The sequence below is a fragment of the Juglans regia genome, chromosome 11, assembly GCF_001411555.2.
Source record: "Juglans regia cultivar Chandler chromosome 11, Walnut 2.0, whole genome shotgun sequence".
In the NCBI taxonomy this organism is placed as follows: Eukaryota; Viridiplantae; Streptophyta; class Magnoliopsida; order Fagales; family Juglandaceae; genus Juglans; species Juglans regia.
Genome location: NC_049911.1, coordinates 17,104,153 through 17,123,956, shown reverse-complemented (window position 1 = coordinate 17,123,956; position 19,804 = coordinate 17,104,153). Strand labels below are relative to the sequence as shown.

The window sequence follows — 19,804 nt, the reverse complement described above, 5'->3', positions numbered from 1 at the left end:
GGGACAAAACAAATCTTACCTTTTATCAAACTGGAAAAGAAGGGCCAGAGGTGGTCAGCCTCCTAGTCTTGATGTAACTATGCTTTCAAAACAATTAATAATCATAAGAAGCATTCATTGAATATGAGAAATATCAAATTAAGTAAGATCAAGTAAAGAATTAAATAGATTTTATGAATCAAACTAATGCTTGTTTTAATTGTTTTTTTTTTTTGCTCGAGGACGAGCAAAGCTTAAGTTTGTAGGTATTTGATAAGTGTTATTTTTATGTAATTTTTATCGTTCTTTATTTATGAAAAGTGTCATTTTCCCTTCAATACTATTGATTTTATGTGACCTTAGACATTGGGCCTTCTCTTTGGCTTGGGCGCCTATCACACTAACAAAGGATAAGGTTCACTTCACTCACATGGTTCTAGTCTTCATAATCTATTGGGTTTTAGTCCATTGGTCAAAATAGAAATTAAGTCTTAACCTTAAGAACCTAGATTGGGCCAAAATGTTTCACAAAATGCCAAATATATCTCATCAGAAATTCAGAAAGAGTTTTGTCTATCTTTGCAAGAAATGTTTGAAGTGCAATATGTTATAATATTGGGGATGCAAAGTTTTATATTATTGTTGATGAAGCCCATAATGAATCAATAAAAGAACATATGGCTATTATTTTAAGTTTGTTGACAGAGAAAGATTTATTCGAGAGCGGTTTATTAATCTTGTGCATGTTAAGGACACTCTTGCATCAACTTTGACGAATGAGATATCTAATGTTTTATTTCATTACAATCTCAACATTCAAAATATTCTAGGTCAATGGTATGATGGCACTAGTAATATGTGAGATCAATGGAATGGCTATCAAGCTCTATTTTTACATAATTGCCTACATGCATATTACGTACACTGCTTTAGCTCACAGGTTACAGTTAACTTTGATTGTAGACTCAATGGAGGTTATCCCCATCCATCAGTTTTTTTCTAAGTAAACATTCAGTGTTAATATTATTGGAGCTTCTTGCAAACGTAATGATGAATTACGTGCTGCTCAAGCAAGTGAAACTACCAAGTTGATTGCAACTAATGAAGTTGAGATTGGTACAAGGCTTAATCAAATTGGAATATTACAACGTGCCATAGATACACGGTGGGGTTCCCATTTTAAGTTAGTTTGTAGTTTGATAAGACTGTTTTTTCCAACTTGTGCAGTTCTAAAAAGTACCTTGATGAAGGAAGCTCTTATAGCCAACGTGGGGATGCTTCCTTGGCTTATGATATGGTAACATCATTTGAATTTATATTTATCTTACACTTGATGAAGGAAATTATGAGATCACTGATAGTCCTTGTCAATGTTTACAAAAAAAAATCTTAGGATATTTTGAATGTTGTGAATTTGGTCTCAAGTACAAAATAACTTATTCAAAAACTTAGAGACAATGGTTGGGATACATTATTTGAAAGTGTTGTTATTTTGTAAAGGCCACCAAATTGAGATGCCTAATATGAATGCTCGTTTTATTGCTGGTCGTGGTCATCGTAATCTACAGGAAATGACAATCGAGGATCATTATAGAGATGACATATTCATTGCTACTATAGACTCAATTGCAAGAGTTAAATAGTAGAAGATTTAGTGAAAAGACAATGGGGATTCTCATGCTTAGTTATTTTTTGGATCCTAAAAATACTTATCAATCGTTTGACATTGACAATATATATGGTCTTGTAGAGAAGTTTTATCCAAAAACTTTTACTAAACAAGAAAATATCAAACTAAAATCTCAGTTGCAAACATTACAAGCACAATGTGCCTTATCATTCAGATTTACAAGACTCGTCCAATATTTTTGATGTACGTCAGGTATTGAAAACTACTAGAAAGTCCAAGGTTTATTATATGGTTGACAGGTTGATTTTAATTGTCTTGACACTTCCAGTTTCAATGGCAACTACTGAGTGAGCTTTTTTCTGTTATGAATATCATTAAGATAAGGCTTCGAAACAAATTGAATAATGACTTTTTTAAAATGATTTGTCAGTCTACATTGAAAAGGAAATTGCTAAAATATTTAGAATAGATGTCTTAATTGATGAGTTTTATTCAATGAAAGAGCGAGGAGCTCAATTAGCATAACTGGTTACATTTTACTTTTTTTTTATGCATTCAAACTTGTATTTAGAAAACATGTATTCTTTTTATTATATATATGGAGTTGTCATATATATGGAAAAACCGACTTGACCGGCCACTTCGGTCCAGACCAGACCGACCCGAACCTGGGCCCAGTCAGTCTCGGTCCGAATTGCATAGGACCGAATTCATTCAATCCGATCCACGGTCTAGGTCTTTTTCACCCCGAACCTAATGAATAAATAAAATATATATATATTTTATAATTTATATATTAATTATATAATAATTGTATATAATTTTATAATTTATAATTTTAACTACAACTAATATTTATAATTTTATACTAAAACTAATATTTATACTAACACTAATAGTCTAGACTCTAATATGGTATAAAAAAATACTAATAGTCTAATATATTTTTTTTTTTCAAAATAAACTATTTCATTCATCATAGTAGTTGCTTGATACAAGGGGGATAGTCCTCAATCATTATGCAATCCTCTTGGCAGCTAAGAGCAAATTTTGCCAAGTGATGTGCAATTACATTAACTTCCCTATGGACATGTAAGACAGACCAAGAGAGGAACTTAGAAAGCAAAATCTTAATATCTCTAATAATAAGGCCAGAATCACTCCAACTATCTTCCTTGTTTTGGATTGCCTTCACCACCAACAAGGAGTCACCTTCGAGTATTACATGCTGAAAACCCAACTGCACAGAAGGAAGAGGCTCTTCGAGTTGCTATGGCCTCACCAAGAAGTGGATCCGGGATCAGGTCTATCGAAGAACATAAGGATGCCATAACAGCTCCTTCTGAGTTCCTAACAATTACACCAATCCCCACCCTTGAATTGATTTTATCAATGGCAGCATCCCAGTTGGCTTTGAACATATCTAATGGGGGAGCAATCCATCTGTTAACTCTAGCAGCTTGGGTTACTTTCTGTTTGGTACCATTCTCAATCCACAATTTAATAGAACTCAGTTCTGTTTGGATAAGTTTTGACACCTGATAAGGGGATTGGAATTGCTGTTCAAAGAGCCAATTATTCCTCCTACTCCAAATGGTTTTTGCAGTAACAGCAAATTCTATGATTTCCAATGGAGAAAAGTGATCCATTAAAAATGCTAGAATATCTTTAAAGGATCCTTTATGCAGGCTTGATTTCTGAATTCTTTTTTAGCTCATAGACCATACATCCATTGAAGCACCGCAAGACCAAATAGCATGAGAGACTAATTCTGGGTTCAAAGAGCAGATTGGACAGAGAGGTGAATCTACTATCTTTCTTTTATGCAAATTCAGCTTAGTGGGAAGGGACTCACAAGCAACTCTCCAGAGGAAGGATTTTATTACTTGAGGTGCTTGGATACCCCAAACTTTGTTCCAAAATCTCGAGCTTGAACTTTGAGTTGAAGATTGCCCCACTTTGTCTTCTATCAAAGAGCCTTGAAGGTGATAAGCACTCCTTATAGAAAATTTCCCATTGCTCGAGCACCTCCATGTCAGCATATCTTGACTCCTGCAAGGGCTAATAGGGATCTGGCTAATTATTTTTGCTTCAGAGACAGAGAATATGTTATAAATGAGAGATAGATCCCACTGCATGGTAACTGGGTTAATGAGCTCAGCAACTTGGGTTTCAGCCTCTAGAATATGGATAGGAGATTGCACTTTAAAAGTAGATGGACATGGCAGCCATTGATCCTGCCAAATTTTGATTTTTCTTCCATCACCAACTTTCCAAATCAAACCTGCCTTAATTACTGGTCTGGCTAGAAGGAAGCTCTACCACACATAGGAATCTTGAGGTCTTGATTTGGCTGATAGAAAATCCGAGGTAGGGAAGTATTTAGCTTTGAGAACCTGAGCTACAAGGGATTGAGGGTTCTGAATGATCCTCCAACCTTGTTTTGCCAGTAAAGGTAAATTAAAATGTTCAAAGTCCCTAAATCCCAAACCCCCCATTCTGCTTGGATTTCCCTAGTTTCTGCCAGCTCAACCAATGTATTTTGGACCTATGGTTGCTTTGACCCCACCAGAAGAATTGTAGGAGCTGATTGAGTCTTCTAAGAATTGTTTTAGGAAGTTTGAAGATCCCCATACTATATATTGGGATTGATTGCAGCACAGATTTAAGGAGGGTCTCCTTCCCAGCTTGGGACAGCAGGTTGCTCTTCCAATTAGTCATCTTGGCTTTGACCCTGTCAAGTATTGAATGAAAGGCCTTTGTTCTGTTCCTTCCCACATATGATGGTAAACCCAAATATTTATCAATGGATCCTGAAGCTTTGATTCCTGACTGTTGAAGAATGGCTTGTTGGATCTCAACTTTGGTGTTCCTGCAGAAAAAGATGGAGGTTTTTTCAAGGTTAAGTCTCTGACCCGAAACTTTTTCATAGCTGCTTAATACCTGTTGTAGTCTACACCATTCATCTAGATTAGATCTGCAAAATACCAAGCTGTCATCTGCAAAGAAAAGGTGGTTCACATGAAAGGATCCTCGAGCAGCTGGAATCCCAGAGATAATTCCCTGCATCTCAGCTTGATTTAAGCTATGGCTGAGGAACTCAGAACAGATGATGAATAGGGAGGGAGATAGTATCTCCCTGCCTAATGCCTCTGGAAGGAGTAAATTTTGCTTGGGGTACACCATTAACAAGGATATAGTAGTTGACAGTGGTAACAAACTGCATCACCAAGTCTACCCATTCACTCTCAAAGCCCATTTTCGTCATAATTTTACTCAAAAAGTCCCATTCCACTCGATCATATACTTTGCTCATATCGAGCTTAAGGGCCATATAGCCATTATGCTTCCCTTTTAGCCTTGATTGCATGGAATGCAGCAGCTCATATGCAACAATTATATTATCTGAGATCAATCTTTCTGACACAAATGCACTTTGGGTGAGTGAAATGAGATTAGGTAAAATAAGTTTGAGTCTGTTTGCAATTACTTTAGAGATGATTTTGTAGAAGACATTGCAGAGACTGATTGGTTTGTAATCTAAAGCAGATTGTGGGCACTTCTTCTTGGGGATCAAGGATATAAAGGTTTGATTAATATCTTTAAAGCCCTGTCTGGTTTGTAGCACTTCTAAGACTGCAGCTGTCACTTCCTTGCCTATTGAGGACCAGTGTTGATGGTAAAAAGCAGCTGGAAATCCATCTGGACCAGGTGATCCGAGGGGATTCATGTTCTTAATTGCAAATTCCACTTCCTGTTCAGAGAAAGGGCTAGCAAGGGAGCAATTCATTTCTGTAGTGACTGAGGGAGGGAAATTATTCAAGGCTGCCTCGATGTTGCTTGGTTTAGAGGAAGAGAAAAGGCTTTGGTAATATTCTTGAAAGGTCCTTGCAATCTCATCCTTATTGAAGGTCACACTTCCATTACCATTTTTGATATGTTTGATTCTGTTCACCTGTTTCCTTTGAGATGCACACTTATGGAAGTATTTAGTGTTCCTGTCTCCATCCTTAAGCCACCTTTGTTTAGCTCTTTGCCTCCATTTCAGATCTTCTTCTTCGAGGTACCCATCTATCTCATTCTGAAGAACATTGATTTGGCTATTAAACTGGCTAGAATTGGACTCTTGTAAAATTCTCAACTATTCTCTCTTGTAGTTTAGAAGCCTCTTCTGCTGTCTAAATGCCTCCTTGCTCCAAATCTTGAGCTTATCCCTGCATGCCTTCAATCCACCTCGAGTAACATCAAGCTTGGAAGCCTGATGTGGTTTCTGTATCTAGGTAGCTTTAATAAGTTCAGTGCACCATTCTCTTTTACCCCATGCCACTTCATATCTAAATATTCTGTGATTAGAGGATTCACCTTGAGCAGAGTTTAAGCAATGAATAAACAAGGGATTGTGGTCAGAGCATTGTACTGGAAGAACTAGGACCTGATTAGAGTCAAAGAGGTTAAGCCATTCAACATTGGCTAGGGCTCTATCCAATCGACATTTAGTGAATTCAATCCCCTCCCTTTTATTGCACCAAGTAAATTTTGATCCTTCAAAACCAATATCCATAAGTCCACAGTCTGATAAGGCCAGTCTAAAATCTTCCATTTGCTTAAAGGGGCGTATGTTGGAGCCAAAGTACTCCTTTTGGAACATAACCTCGTTAAAGTCCCCCATACATAACCAGGGGTTATGAATTCTGGAATGGATCAGCTTGAGAAGATCCCAACTAAAACTTCTTTTAGCAGTAGAAGGCTGTCCATAAAAGCCTGTTACAGTCCACTTCTTGCTTGGGATGTTAGAAGATGAAGAGATAGAGATATGATGATGAGAATATGTATCTAGTTCAGCTTCAATATGATATGAACTCGTGGGAATGAATTCCCTTGAACCCACAATCAATTTGAAAACTCCCCAAGAAAGCCAAAAATCAAGTCAAGGATGGAGAATCTAGACCCGATGAGAACCCGTTTTAAGAACCTAGATTATATTAAAATCTAGACCCGTTGAAGAACCCGTCTCAAGAACCCAGATTACAAGGGAGGAACGCCACAAAGGTTGTGATTACCTTTGATAAGTTCAAGAGTTCAACCAAGAACAAGAGGAGAAAACTCAACTCACAAATAAAATTTAATATTGTCTACTATCAAATGAGGCTACAAAGAGTTTTTAAAGCCAAACCTAATCAAAATCCTAGCCAAAATAATGCCCATTTTACCCAAAATTACCCCTGATGAACAGTACCGGCTACAGTACGCGCGGCTACAGTAACCCCTACAATAAATTGATGAAACCCTAGTTCCTAAAATGTAACTTTCCAAATAAGCCCTTGGCCAAAACACAAGGCCTTCCCAAAAATATAGTTCAAAAGAAATAAGACATGTGAGCCAAGCATCTTCAAGCCCACTTATTCTAAACTAATAAAATAAATCATTTAACCAAATTGGAAGCCTCCAATAACAATAGGCCGTATCTCTAAGTCATGTCTTCCACAGCTTGAATAAAGTGGATCAAGGCTGGTTCTTCTTCTTTCAGACCCATCTTCAGTGTTGGGCTCTTGTTGGCTTCATCCCAAGTGGATTGCACCAATCCTTGCATTGCTTCCTTGATCTTCTTGGCCCTTGATCTTGTAATTGGCCCATCTGGAACTTGCAAATGATCTTTAAGAGTAGGCCCACCTTGGTTCCTATCACAATATCTCCTTTCCAAAAAATGGCAATACCCCCACTCCTTCCAATACTGTCAACAGAAAAGCAATGGTCGAATCTAAGTCTGTCTCGGATAAGTTCTATTTTTTTTCTTCTACATTTTGTTTCACATAGGAATACAACATCCGGACACTTTTCCTTCACCATGAGGTGGAGCTCACGAACTGTCCGAGGGTTCCCAAGCCCTCGGCAGTTCCATGCTAAGTGTTTCATGGGGCTTGGCAGGGCTGGAAGCCAGCCACTGCCAACTGAGCTTGTTTAGCTCTCTTTCTTGTCATGATAATCCCCTGAGTTCTTGCATCAAGCCTTTTCCTTACTATAGGGTCACTAGATTCACCCATAACCGTATCAATTAGGCTTTGGTTACCTCTAGGTCTCATCTCTCTAGCCCTCATTTTCCACTTTCTTTTAATATCAATAGCAGTAGCAGTTTTAACAGTAGAGTTCTGAGAATGTGAGCTACCCTGAGTCAAGTCTCTAGTAGGGAACGATGTATCTAGATCAGTGTGATACAGGGAGGGATCCAGGATGGGTATGACACCTTTTAAGGCCAAAGTGTCCTTAGGAAGCATACTAGCCAAGTGGGAGTTCTCAAAGCTATCAGAGTTTACCTGGATAGAAGGGACAAAATGGACTTTTGTATTGTCCCAGTTGCCCTTTTCATGTAGAGGTCCCAAAGGTTGGTGGTTGTCAGAGCTCCCAAGGTCAGCTTGGTCAGCGCCTACTTTGGGACTGCTGGTGACGTTTTGACCCATCCCATCATCTTCATATCTGCTGCCTTCACTCTTGTTTTGGCGCCAACTCCTTGTGTTTTCACATTCACCATCTCTCTTACTGAGTATTGGAGAGTTCCTCAGCTGTGTGCTAGCTCGCAACCAAGAGCCAAACTGAGGTATTGAGCCTTCACTAGCAATATCCCCCCAAGAAGGATTAGGACAAGACAAACCCGTATGTTTAATGGCACCACACTGAAAGCAGAATAATGGGAGTCTCTCATACTTAAATGGAATCCAAAATCGTTTTCCTCCCATGTTAATGAACTTGCCACGAGTGAGAGGCTTAAAAATATCGAGTAAGACTCTAACTCTAAGAAAATGGCCCCAGGCCATACCACTAGCATCCACATCAACTGATAAAACAGTTCCAGCCGCTGCACCAACCTTTTCACCCATGGTTTTGTTCATTCCTGCAAAAGGTAGGTCGTGAAGCTGAATCCAGAATGGTTCCTCCTTAAACTCTATGTTCTTTGGAGCCACACAGCCTTCACAATCAAACAAGCAAACCAAGGCCCTGTCAAACTACCAGGGTCTTCCCGAAAGTATACGTTCCTTTTCCATGTGATTCTGGAGCTCGATCAAAAACCTGTTGGTTCCAAGATGTTTGAAGGAAACCTGACCTTCTACTTTCCAAGCTTTACTCATGGTATTTCGAAACGCTCCTCTATTCATTTCCTTCTCTGCAACAATGAGAGCAGCCAGATAATTCCTACTTTTTGCTATAGAGTTAAGAACTTCCTCATTTGGAATGATGACTTCCTCCTTCTGTTCTTCAGTAAGTCTCAAACCTTCGTAAAGGTTAGACAAATCTTCAGCCATACCGTAACACTATGCTTTACTTCAAGGGATCTCACGACCGAAACTCTCTTCAGACAAAGTCCAAGAGGGGGCCTCTACGTTTAGAGAACAGTAGAGAGAAAACTCCATTAGAGAGGGGGCCTCTAATATAGACTATAGTTATACTTATACTAATATAGTTATAACTTATACTAAATCACTATAACTAATATTACTAATATATAGCTATACTATATTACTAATAGTCACTAATACTATTATATAGTTATACTAAATTACTAAGAATAATAAGTTAATAACTAATCTTACTAATATATAGCTATACTATATTACTAATAGTCACTAATACTATTATATAGTTATACTAAATTACTAAGAATAATAAGTTAATAACTAATCACTATAAGTCGATAGAGTATAACTATATTTTCAAAAAAAAAAAAAGATAGAGTATAACTATATATATTTAGTATCAATGTCTTATTATATTCTTTAATGTATTACTAGTACTATTAAGAATTTAAGAGTTATAGTATAAATTATAATATATGTATAATTTATAAATTTATAATAGTATGGATAATTAAATATTTTATGCTTATTTATAATAGTATGTTAAGTATGTATCTTTCTCAATTATGGATGTAATATTTATGGATAATTAAGTTATTTATGCTTATTGCTTCATATACAAAATGTGAAAAGTTGTATATGGCTCATTATGCATTAACATTTAACATACTTTAAGTTAATAATAAAGTAATAATTAACATCATCAATATAATTATAACTAAACTAAATCACTATAGTCTATAACTATAATTATAAATTATAACTAAATCACTATAAGTCTAAAAGTCTACTGTCTATATATAGTATTATATTATTAATATCGCTACGAGTCTATGACTAATGACCATATCACTATGAGTCTATGAGATTATGACAATATATTATTATATAGTATTAATATCACTATTAAATTATTAATATAGTATACAATAATAATAGTATTAGTAATAATTTATATCAATGTATTATTATATAATATATAGTATTAGTATCACTATACCATTATAATATATATATATATATATATATACATCTTATAAGTCTATATGTAGTAGTAACAGTAACACTATAATAGTATAATATATAGTATTAGTATTTACTAATATATTATAAGAGTTATAGGATTATAGCATAATTTATGTATAATAGACTGATAGTATAGTATTAATATCACTATAACTATAAATACCTAATAGGCTTATAGGCTAATATAATGATTTACTAATCATATTACATATACAAAATGTAAAAACTTAAAAGTTTAAAATATTGAAAAATTGGAAATTATCATAGATTCATAGAATCATAAATTATAATACATTGAGTCATTGACAATTTGACATACTCTAAGTTAGTAACAAATTAGCAATTAACATTTAACATCATAAATATAATTATCATTAATTGTTTTTTTAATGAGATAATTAAATAATCCACATTAAATAGTTTATTTAATTTTAATTTTACTAATTAAAATAAATTTTTTAATTAATTTATATGTCAAAAATATACAAGTGAAAAACACACATGTGAGCTGCCTTCCTAGAAACGATGCCGTTTGGTACAAAATTGGACCTAAACGGTGCCATTTCTGCCATTGTAGGCAAAAAAAATAACTAGGTTGCATGAAACGGTGTCGTTCCACACAACTCAGTTATTTGTTTTCAATTTAACGTCCCTAAAATGGCGCCATTTGGGTCCAATTCTGAACCAAATGGCGTCGTTTCATTAAAACCCTAAGCACCGTGAGAAACCCTAAGCGCCGCGATCCCCCCTCTTGCCCCTCTGTCGTAGCAGGCTTGCAGCCGATTGGTACCCTCTCTCTCTCTCTCTCTCTCTCTCTCTCTCAAGACTCGCAGTCGCAGCCACTAAAGTCAATTGTTTTGAATCTTTGATCTTGAGTCCTTGATATATTTGTTATGTATTTTGTATTTGTTGAGAACTTAAATGTTGATATATTTGTTGTTATGGTTTTTTATCTTAATGTATTTCTTTTGATCTTAAGTATTTTAATTTGTTCTTGTATTTGTTGAATCTAAAAACCTCAATACAGAACAATATTCTTACATGTAATTTGTACTTGTATTTGTTTTGATCTTATTTTCACTACATGGGCATAATAGTTATGATCTCATTTGAACAGAGCCACTGGAATTTATTCTCAAAAAGAGTCACTTTGTATCCTCAGCTTATACTTTCATGTAAGATTACTTCATATGTTGGCAATTGAGTTGAATTGATCTCATTTGAACAAAGCCCAATGGAATTTATTTAGATACTGAATTCTATTTTATTTTGATCTCATTTGAATAGAGCCCAATGGAGTTTTCTACAAATGATGTGGAAGAGTCAACACAAGACATGCCTCCACCCCCACCCCCGTCCAATGTATGTAATAAATAGGTTGGTGGGTCACAAAGTGGTAGAGTTAGGTCAATGGTTTGGGATCACTTTACAAAAATACCAAAAGGTGATCCCACTAAACCTAGGGTTGCTTGTAATTATTGTGGTGCTTCGTATGCATGTGATACGAAGATCAACGGTACAAAATCCATGAAGTATCACATTGAAAAGGAATGTAAGAAATGTTCATTTAAGAAGACGGATAAGTCCTAAACGACTCTAGGTTGGAAGGTGGAGGGAGGAAGTGGTAGTGGGGGACTTGTGCCCATTTCATGTAGTGTTGTGGCTTGCCGACAAGCCTTAGTAGAGATGATTATTCTTGATGAGTTGCCCTTTAGACATGTTAAAGGGGAGGGTTTTAGGAAATTTATGCCTGTGGTTTGCCCTAAGTGGGTAGGGATTCCATCCCATATGACGGTTGTCAATGACTATTTTTTAAGGAAAAATAAAAGTTGAGAAATGGTCTTCGAGGGTAGTGAATTTCCCTCACCACGAATACATGGACATCGATGCAAAACCAAAACTATATGTGCCTCATAGCACACTTTATTGATGATAACTAAAAATTACACAAGAGGATTCTTTCATTTTCTTTGGTTGAAAATCACAAGGGTGATACACTTGGTAAAGGCATAGAGATGTGTTTGCATGATTGGGGGTGACCAAAAATACTTGCACTCACTCTTGATAATGCAAGTTCTAATAATGGAGTCGTTTCTGTTTTGAAAAAAAAAAAAACCAAGTATAGAAGAGATGCGATCTTGGAACATGAATTCTTGCATATTCGATGTTGTACCCACATTTTGAACTTAATCGTTTATGAGGAGTTGAAAGAATATGAGGAGTGTGTTGCGAAAGTGAGGGGTGTTGTGAAGGATGTTAAAACCTCTCCTCAAAGGTAGAGTATATTTAAAAAATGTGTGGGGTTGCAAGAAATTCAATCCAAAAGCCAAGTTTGCCTAGATGTACCGACTAGGTGGAACTCCACCTATCTTACATTGGAGAGGGCTTCAAAATTTAGAAAGGCTTTTGATCGATTGGAGGATGAAGATTCATGCTTCCTTGGTAGTATTGGAGATGACGATGATAAAGATGTTGATGATAAAGATGTCGATAATGAAGATGTGGTAAATAGGAGAAAGTCAAAGAAGTTAGGGTCTCCCAATGCATTTGATTGGGAGAAGGTAAAGTTGTTTGTGAGGTTTTTTCAATTATTTTATGATGCAACTTTACGCTTTTCGGGGAGTGCATATATAACTTGTAATGTTTTTTTTATCTCGGAGTTGTTTAGTATTAAAGTATTGGGAGAACTTGGAAAGTCAGAATATTTTGTTGTATGTTGGGATTTTTCTTGATCCTCGATACAAGATGCGATATCTTGATTTTGGGTTAGGACAAATGTATGCACATGATCAATAAAAAAAATTGATTTCAGTTGGAAGGTGAGAAATGCATTTATCCTCGTGTATGAGGCAAACAGGAAAAATGAAGGAAAGAGTTCTTCTCAGAGTCAGCGTTCTAGTTCCCCACATGAAGATATAGATCCTTCAGCTGACAAGATTGCAAGTAGAAAGGCACATTTGATGGTATAATTTAAGCAACAGTTACAGTCATAAGACAGTTTGGAAAGTAAGTCAGAGGTTGATAGATATCTAGCTAAAAGATGTGATGATCAAGATGATAGTTTTGACCTTCTAAATTGGTGGAAGGTGAATTCAGTTAGATATCGTGTACTTTCAAAGATTACACGCAATGTACTTGCAATACCGGTATCTATTGTGGCCTCTGAATCTACATTTAGCACTGCGGGTCATGTACTTGACCATTTCCGAAATAGTTTATATCCATTGAGTGTTAAGGGTCTCATATGTGCACAAAACTGATTTCGTTCTTCTTCTACTGCAATAAGCCTTAGGACTTTAATGGATGAAGTGGAGGAATTTGAGAAGTAGTTGGATATGGGTATTAATACATTTACTTTTGATATCTTTTGTGGTTTATTTTGTTTTATCTTCTTTGTTATGTAACTTTATTTAACATGTTTTGTTTTTAGTTTTTATGGATAAAACTTGTTGGGAACTTTGCTGATTCTGTGGAGGCGTCAAATACAATGCCTACTGGCCCTACACCCAATGTTGATTAAAGACTAAAGAGGTGAGAAGATTGTTGGTTATGGTTTTTTAATCATGATTAATTGTTGACTAGTAGAAGAAATAAAGACTAGTCTGAAACTTGATTGGGAAACAGTGATTGTTTAAGTAGATTTTTCTGTTAGACTTGGAAGTTTTGGCAATCAGTGAAACTTCCATTAAAAGAACCTTGAACCCTTATGATCTTATTCCTTCAATTAAGATATTATGGGGATTCAATTAATTACTTGTCAGCCATACAAAATTATATTATCTATTGTCGTCCAGGTAATTAATTGGAAAATAAAACATATTATAACTATATATATATATATATACACTACGAAATGCATACCCCCTAGCTAGCTTGGCATATATATTAAGAAGTACTTTTAACACCCAAAGTGCTGGTCCACAGTATAAATTGATCAAGCATTAGTTCAGACTTCAGATTTATATAATAATTGGATGCATATATTGCATGATCTCATTAATTGTTTCTTTTTGTTTTATTACAAGCTCACATGATCTCATATATTGGCTTATTTACTTTTATTTTGTATAGAACCATAAATAATAAAAGGCTATATTTTTTCCATAAGTTCATAACAACCCAATTTTTACACGAGTGCATAAGTTCATAACAGGCTAACAGCTTTAACCTCTTGTTTTTTTATAGGTAATCTGTAAACGTTGAAGACTTTAGTGATGGAGACTTGGAGTAGGTTGTGATTGTGCAGTTGTGCTCTTACAGGGATGGAGTAGGGCTGCAGACTACAATGCATTGTTATTTGTTTCTTTAATATGACTAATGTAGTAATGTTTAACTAATGTTTTTTATATTTGTATTAATATGACTTTTCGGTTTATATATATTTGTATTTTGTATTGATGTAAATATGAGAGGTTGAGACAGTGAGAGTTGTGTATTGATGTAATCATGTAAATATGCCTTTATTTTTTTAATTTTTTTATTCGGAATTTGAATTTTGGATATATTGGATGATTACTTATAAGTTATTAGTTAGTAGAGATTTTACTGATTAGGGATTGTTTTAAATTTCTTTATCTCTATTTTTTTTAATTTTATTACTATGATTGATAATCTTATTTCAGTTGTTTGGATAGATATAGAAAATTTATATTATTTTGTACTAAATACTTTTATTCAAGTTTATTGTGTATAGACAATTTTCTTTTTATAATTATTTTTATTTCCTTTTTTGGTATTTTTGAACTTAAAATTAGATAAAATGTTAGTGGGCTGAATGTTAAAATGATTGTTGGGTTGAAAATTATAGGATTTAGGGTACTGTGGGGGACCGAATGGACCGACCGAGACCGGACCGGTCCGGTCCCAATGTCTATTTGGTCTGGTCCAAGGTGGAAAAATCCTGGATCGAATAGGTCTGGTCCAATCCAGTCTACAAAACTCCTTGGGGACCCACCAAACCGGATCGAGATTACCCCTAGCTAAAATAGTTTTTAAGCCTTGGAAGGAGAAAGGGCAAGATAGGGGAGAAGCGGAGCTCAGGGACACAAAAAATGGGTGGTGGTTATTAGGGCTATACAGAAACCGACACCACCAGCTGCCACCGATTGATCGCGTCAGGAACCGGCCGGAACTGGTCGGCGTGCGGTGGCAATTTGAAGAAATCGAAGTTCAGCGGTTCAGTCTCGGTTTGAAGCTGGACTAGACCACTGAACCGACCGATATATATATATATTTTTTAATATATCCTTATCGAAATGACGCCGATAGATAATGGAAACGACGCCTTTTGGTATTAAACCAGACGGCGTCGTTTTATTAAGGACATAACAAAAAAAAAAAAAGTCTGAAACGGCGCCGTTCCACTTAAACTTAAGTGGAACGGCGTCGTTTCGAGATGAGTCTTCTTCTTCCCCAGCCCCTTATTCTCTCGAATCCGATCTCTGCAACTCTCTCTCTCTCTACTCTATAACTCTCACTCTCTCAGTCTCTCTCATTATATTCTCAGTAGAACCGCTAGAGAACTGACATCAACTGAGAACCGCTTGAGAATCAACTCGATCGGTTTCCTCCACCCCATCGACCGGTTATAGTCGATGACTCCCCCGTTTTTTCAAACGTTAGTTGGCATCGATTTTGCCCAAAATCCGCCCCGACGACATCGGTTTTCACCCCGAGTGGTTATGGATTTATGGAATGACATTTGTGCTTGGCAACAAGATATGTTTTGTGGAATGGCAAAATATGTGTTTGTTGGATAGTTAGGTTGAAGAATAAAATAGTTGGAAAACAATAATTTTAAGTTAAAATTAAATTATTAATTAATATATGAAGTGTATTTACAAAATATTTTAAAAAAATTAAAAAAAGATTATTAAAATATATACTATTATATTATTATTTTAACTTTATGATAGCTAGTACAATGTAGATTAACCTCTCCAAAGTTGATGTTATTGCCAAAAGTTGATATTCTAGTTAAATTTTAGACTTCAATGCTCTAATTAGTTATAAGGGAGGAGAACTAGGAAAGAAAGAGGGTAAAGGAAAAAAATAGTTTTGATTACTCATGCATGCAAAACATCGAAGGATAATAATGCTATTATGCCACCTCATCTTATCCCTTCATTTTAACCGCTCATGTACTTAATTTTTTTTTTAATTTTATTCTTTTACTTACAGATTAAAGAAGTGACTATTAGTATATTGATATATTTTTTTATTTTATAAAATATTTAAATATGTTGAAAAAATATAAATAAAAAATGAAATTTATATTAATGAGCACGCCCAAATTTGGGCAGCACGCACTACCCAAACATTTGGGGACAAAATTTGAGTCATTCAAAATGACTCGACATTCCAAAGAATGTTTTGTGCTTTTAAGCTTTTTTAGGCTTGGTTCGTAAAAACAAATCACTTCATCTCATTTCATTTCATCGAATTATTATAATTTTCTCATACTTTTAAATAAAATAAAATATAAAAAATAATTTAATTTTTTAAGTCTCAAAACAAAAATTAAATTAAAAAATTATATTCTAACAAGAGTAATGTTATAAAAAGTTATAAGTTTTGCAAGCACTCACACTTCTTTTAAAAAAGAGTGGAGTCAATTATTAAAAAATTATTTTTTTTACGTAAGTTATATATTTACTTCTTTTTTTTTTTTTTTCAAAAAGAGCGCGATATTTACACACTTTATGACTGCAAATATAATTTCTATTCTATCAATATTTTATTCAATTTCTATCTTATCTCTTCTGTGTAACCAAAGGAGACTAATGTTTTTCTTCTGCAGCCAAACCATGTCCAAATACCCAATCTACAGTATAATCCAGGAAAATATGGACATAAAACGGATTTTCTTTATACCTAAGAACAAAAATACAGATGTTCTTTCTAGTAAACAAATTGCAAAATTTGATCCACTAGCTTGTCAAACAATCACATGAACTAATCATTACAAAAGTCGGCAAATGACCTACCAAAAACAAAACTAATTTTCTTCAATGTACAAAAAGAAGCCACTCAAAACTTGTCAAAATGCAAGTGCAACCAATAAGTCATTCAATCCTATAATCGGGAACTAGAGATCTTGCACTCTCAACAGTAATGGCAACAAGAGAAGAGAACCTTCCTCAGCGTCATAAGGGCATAATGAAAAATAATATACATTGTTGTAACCATAATTTGTTTGATGATAAGTGAAAGATGAATAATTTTTCAATCATATAATGTTTTGTGTGATAATTCGCAGACGGTGATGAATAACATATGTCATGCATATCTGATAAGCCGTGTCATAAATGATCCAAAAGTAGATGTAATTCTTATTGCGGATATCTTTACAAGAGCATTCAAATTCTCTTCATAAAACAACAAGGCTTCCGTATAATAGGAAGTAATTACATTAAACATTTCCATACCTAACAGACAATATCAGTCAAGATATAAACGTTGTCCTCAATTCTCTGTAATCTGACCGCAATCTTCAATCACAACCCGTTCCAAAGTTGATCCAGCGTCCGTTCCCACCTTCTCCATTTCCTTAACCACATTGTAGCCTTCCACAACTTTACCAAAGACAACATGCTTCCCATCAAGCCAAGTTGTCTTCTGGGTGCAGATAAAGAACTGAGAACCATTTGTGTTGGGTCCAGCATTAGCCATAGATAAAACCCCCGGCGCAGTATGTTTCACCTTGAAGTTTTCATCCTCAAATTTATGGCCATAAATTGACTCTCCTCCGGTACCATTTCCCCTTGTGAAATCCCCACCCTGGCACATGAAATTTGGAATTATACGGTGAAATGCCGACCCCTTGTAGTGTAATGGCTTCCCTGAACTCCCGATTCCCTTCTCCCCAGTGCAAAGGGCACGGAAATTTTCAGCAGTTTTAGGGGTAACATCAGCAAATAGCTCCATTACAACTCGGCCAGCTTTCATCTTTCCAATCAGAATATCAAAGAAAACCTTTGGGTTTGACATCTTGTCTATTTAATCCAAGGGGTTCCAGCAAGAACTCAGATTTCAGATAAAAAGCCTGTGCAAAGTTGAAAACATATAAGCATTTCTATTCTAAAGATAGTAACTTCAAACAAATTATATCCTATCTTTGAAATCGCACAATATAATCTCGGAAAAGCACAACCAAGGAGTACTCACATAATATATAAGCCCCCTTTTTTTTTTACATAATCTAAATGGTAAATTCTCATTGAGTTAAAAGGTTGATTTATAATAACAGATAAGCAAGCTTTATATCATTAACTCAACATATAGATCTACCAAAGCAGAAAATTATGCTCTTCATACGTTCCTCTTCATTCAAGTACTTTATCAAGCTCTGCATATTTTCCTCTAGTCCGATTCAAAATACTTCTCGTTCAGAAAAAAATTCTCAAGACTCAAACATTAATAATGAAAACTCAATTGCACAGAAAAGATGTTTTGACCCAAAAAATTCAGCTCCGTCCAACTATACGAGACAAAGTATTCCATTTGAAAACTAAAACACAACCAAGCGTGCAAGACAAACTCAAAACGAACCTAAAACGACCCAAACATGCAAATGAACAGCTAAGACTCGTCTCTAGTGGAAAAAGAAAGGCAGCATTGTTACCTTATCACAAAAAAAAGTGACAGATCTACGAAGAGAGTTGCAAAAGGAAAACTTCAAAAAATTATCATAAGAAAAAAAAAATCCATGGAAACCAGTGTAAAAACCGAAACCCAGATGGGGAAATGGGTTTCAGAGAATGTTTCATCATCCTATCAAAAATCCTCAGGCAAACAAGAAAAACTACATCAAGAGGATATTACTTGAAGATGATAATGATTCATGATTTCGCACAGCTTTTGAGCTCAACGGGTTTTGACAAAACCGCCCGTAAGCCTTCGATATGTGCTACCGATTTTGCGAAAAGAAAAATGCATACGTTGCTTGCGATAATAGATTGAAAGCTGAACAGACGGAATACTTACCTATGAACGAAGGTAGGCGTGAGCGATTTTTACCTTTGCCGTGTTAGTGCTGGCTTTATAGGTGCGCGGAGTGGCTTCGGGTTTTAGGGTTTTAGTTTGTGGTTCTTTTGCAAATGAGTCCCTTTGTTTTTACGATATTCTTCTGTCGGCCCAATAATGTTTGTAGTTGCATATATCATCTAAAATCAGCTCCGTTTGGGTCGTGGACGAGAACACTCCACTTCAATTCCTTATTTTATAATTATTTGTTATCAACTTTTTACTAATTTTTATTATTATTTAATATTTTATTATTATTATTTTTTATTATTATTCACATAATATCTAAGATCATCACACTAACTAAATGCAATCTAAAAAAACAAGAGTGATACTAGTAATTGAGAATCCCCGCTGAGGGATTCTCCCGACAAGGCAAACTGCCTTTTTTTCATACATTTTTTTTTTACATTCTTAAATCTTTTTTTAAAAAACAAAATAACAATATCAATATAAAAAATATTAACTTAATCACTAAGTTAAAAAAAAAAAAACTATTAGAAGAAAATGTTGGGGATCCCGAGCATTTTTCAAAGAACAAGGGTGGCACTATAGCCACCGAGAATCCCCACAAAGATATTCTTCCAACAAAGCAAATTGCTTTTTTTCATACTTTTTTTTATATTCTTAATTTTAAAAAAAAAACAAATAATGAGATTCACACAACACATTTCATAATATATTACATAATATATATTGAAAAATAAGGGCATTTTAGTAAAATGATGTCAGTTTTATATGATAGTTTACAAAAATATCTCTCCTTTTAAAATATTGTTGTATAAAAGTGTTTGTGTTA

At 34.9% G+C, this 19,804-nt stretch overlaps 1 protein-coding gene across 1 annotated transcript; it reads right to left on the bottom strand.

The window, feature by feature from the left end:
* Window positions 1-17,243: 17,243 nt before the first annotated feature.
* Window positions 17,244-19,067, bottom strand: LOC108993640 (peptidyl-prolyl cis-trans isomerase CYP19-3). The gene is made up of 2 exons (XM_018968621.2): window positions 18,967-19,067; window positions 17,244-18,025 (listed from the first exon to the last, which is right to left on the bottom strand). The coding sequence occupies exon 2, from the start codon at window positions 17,968-17,970 to the stop codon at window positions 17,446-17,448; it is 525 nt and encodes a 174-aa protein (XP_018824166.1). The 5' UTR covers window positions 17,971-18,025; window positions 18,967-19,067; the 3' UTR covers window positions 17,244-17,445.
* Between the last annotated feature and the right edge of the window lie 737 nt (window positions 19,068-19,804).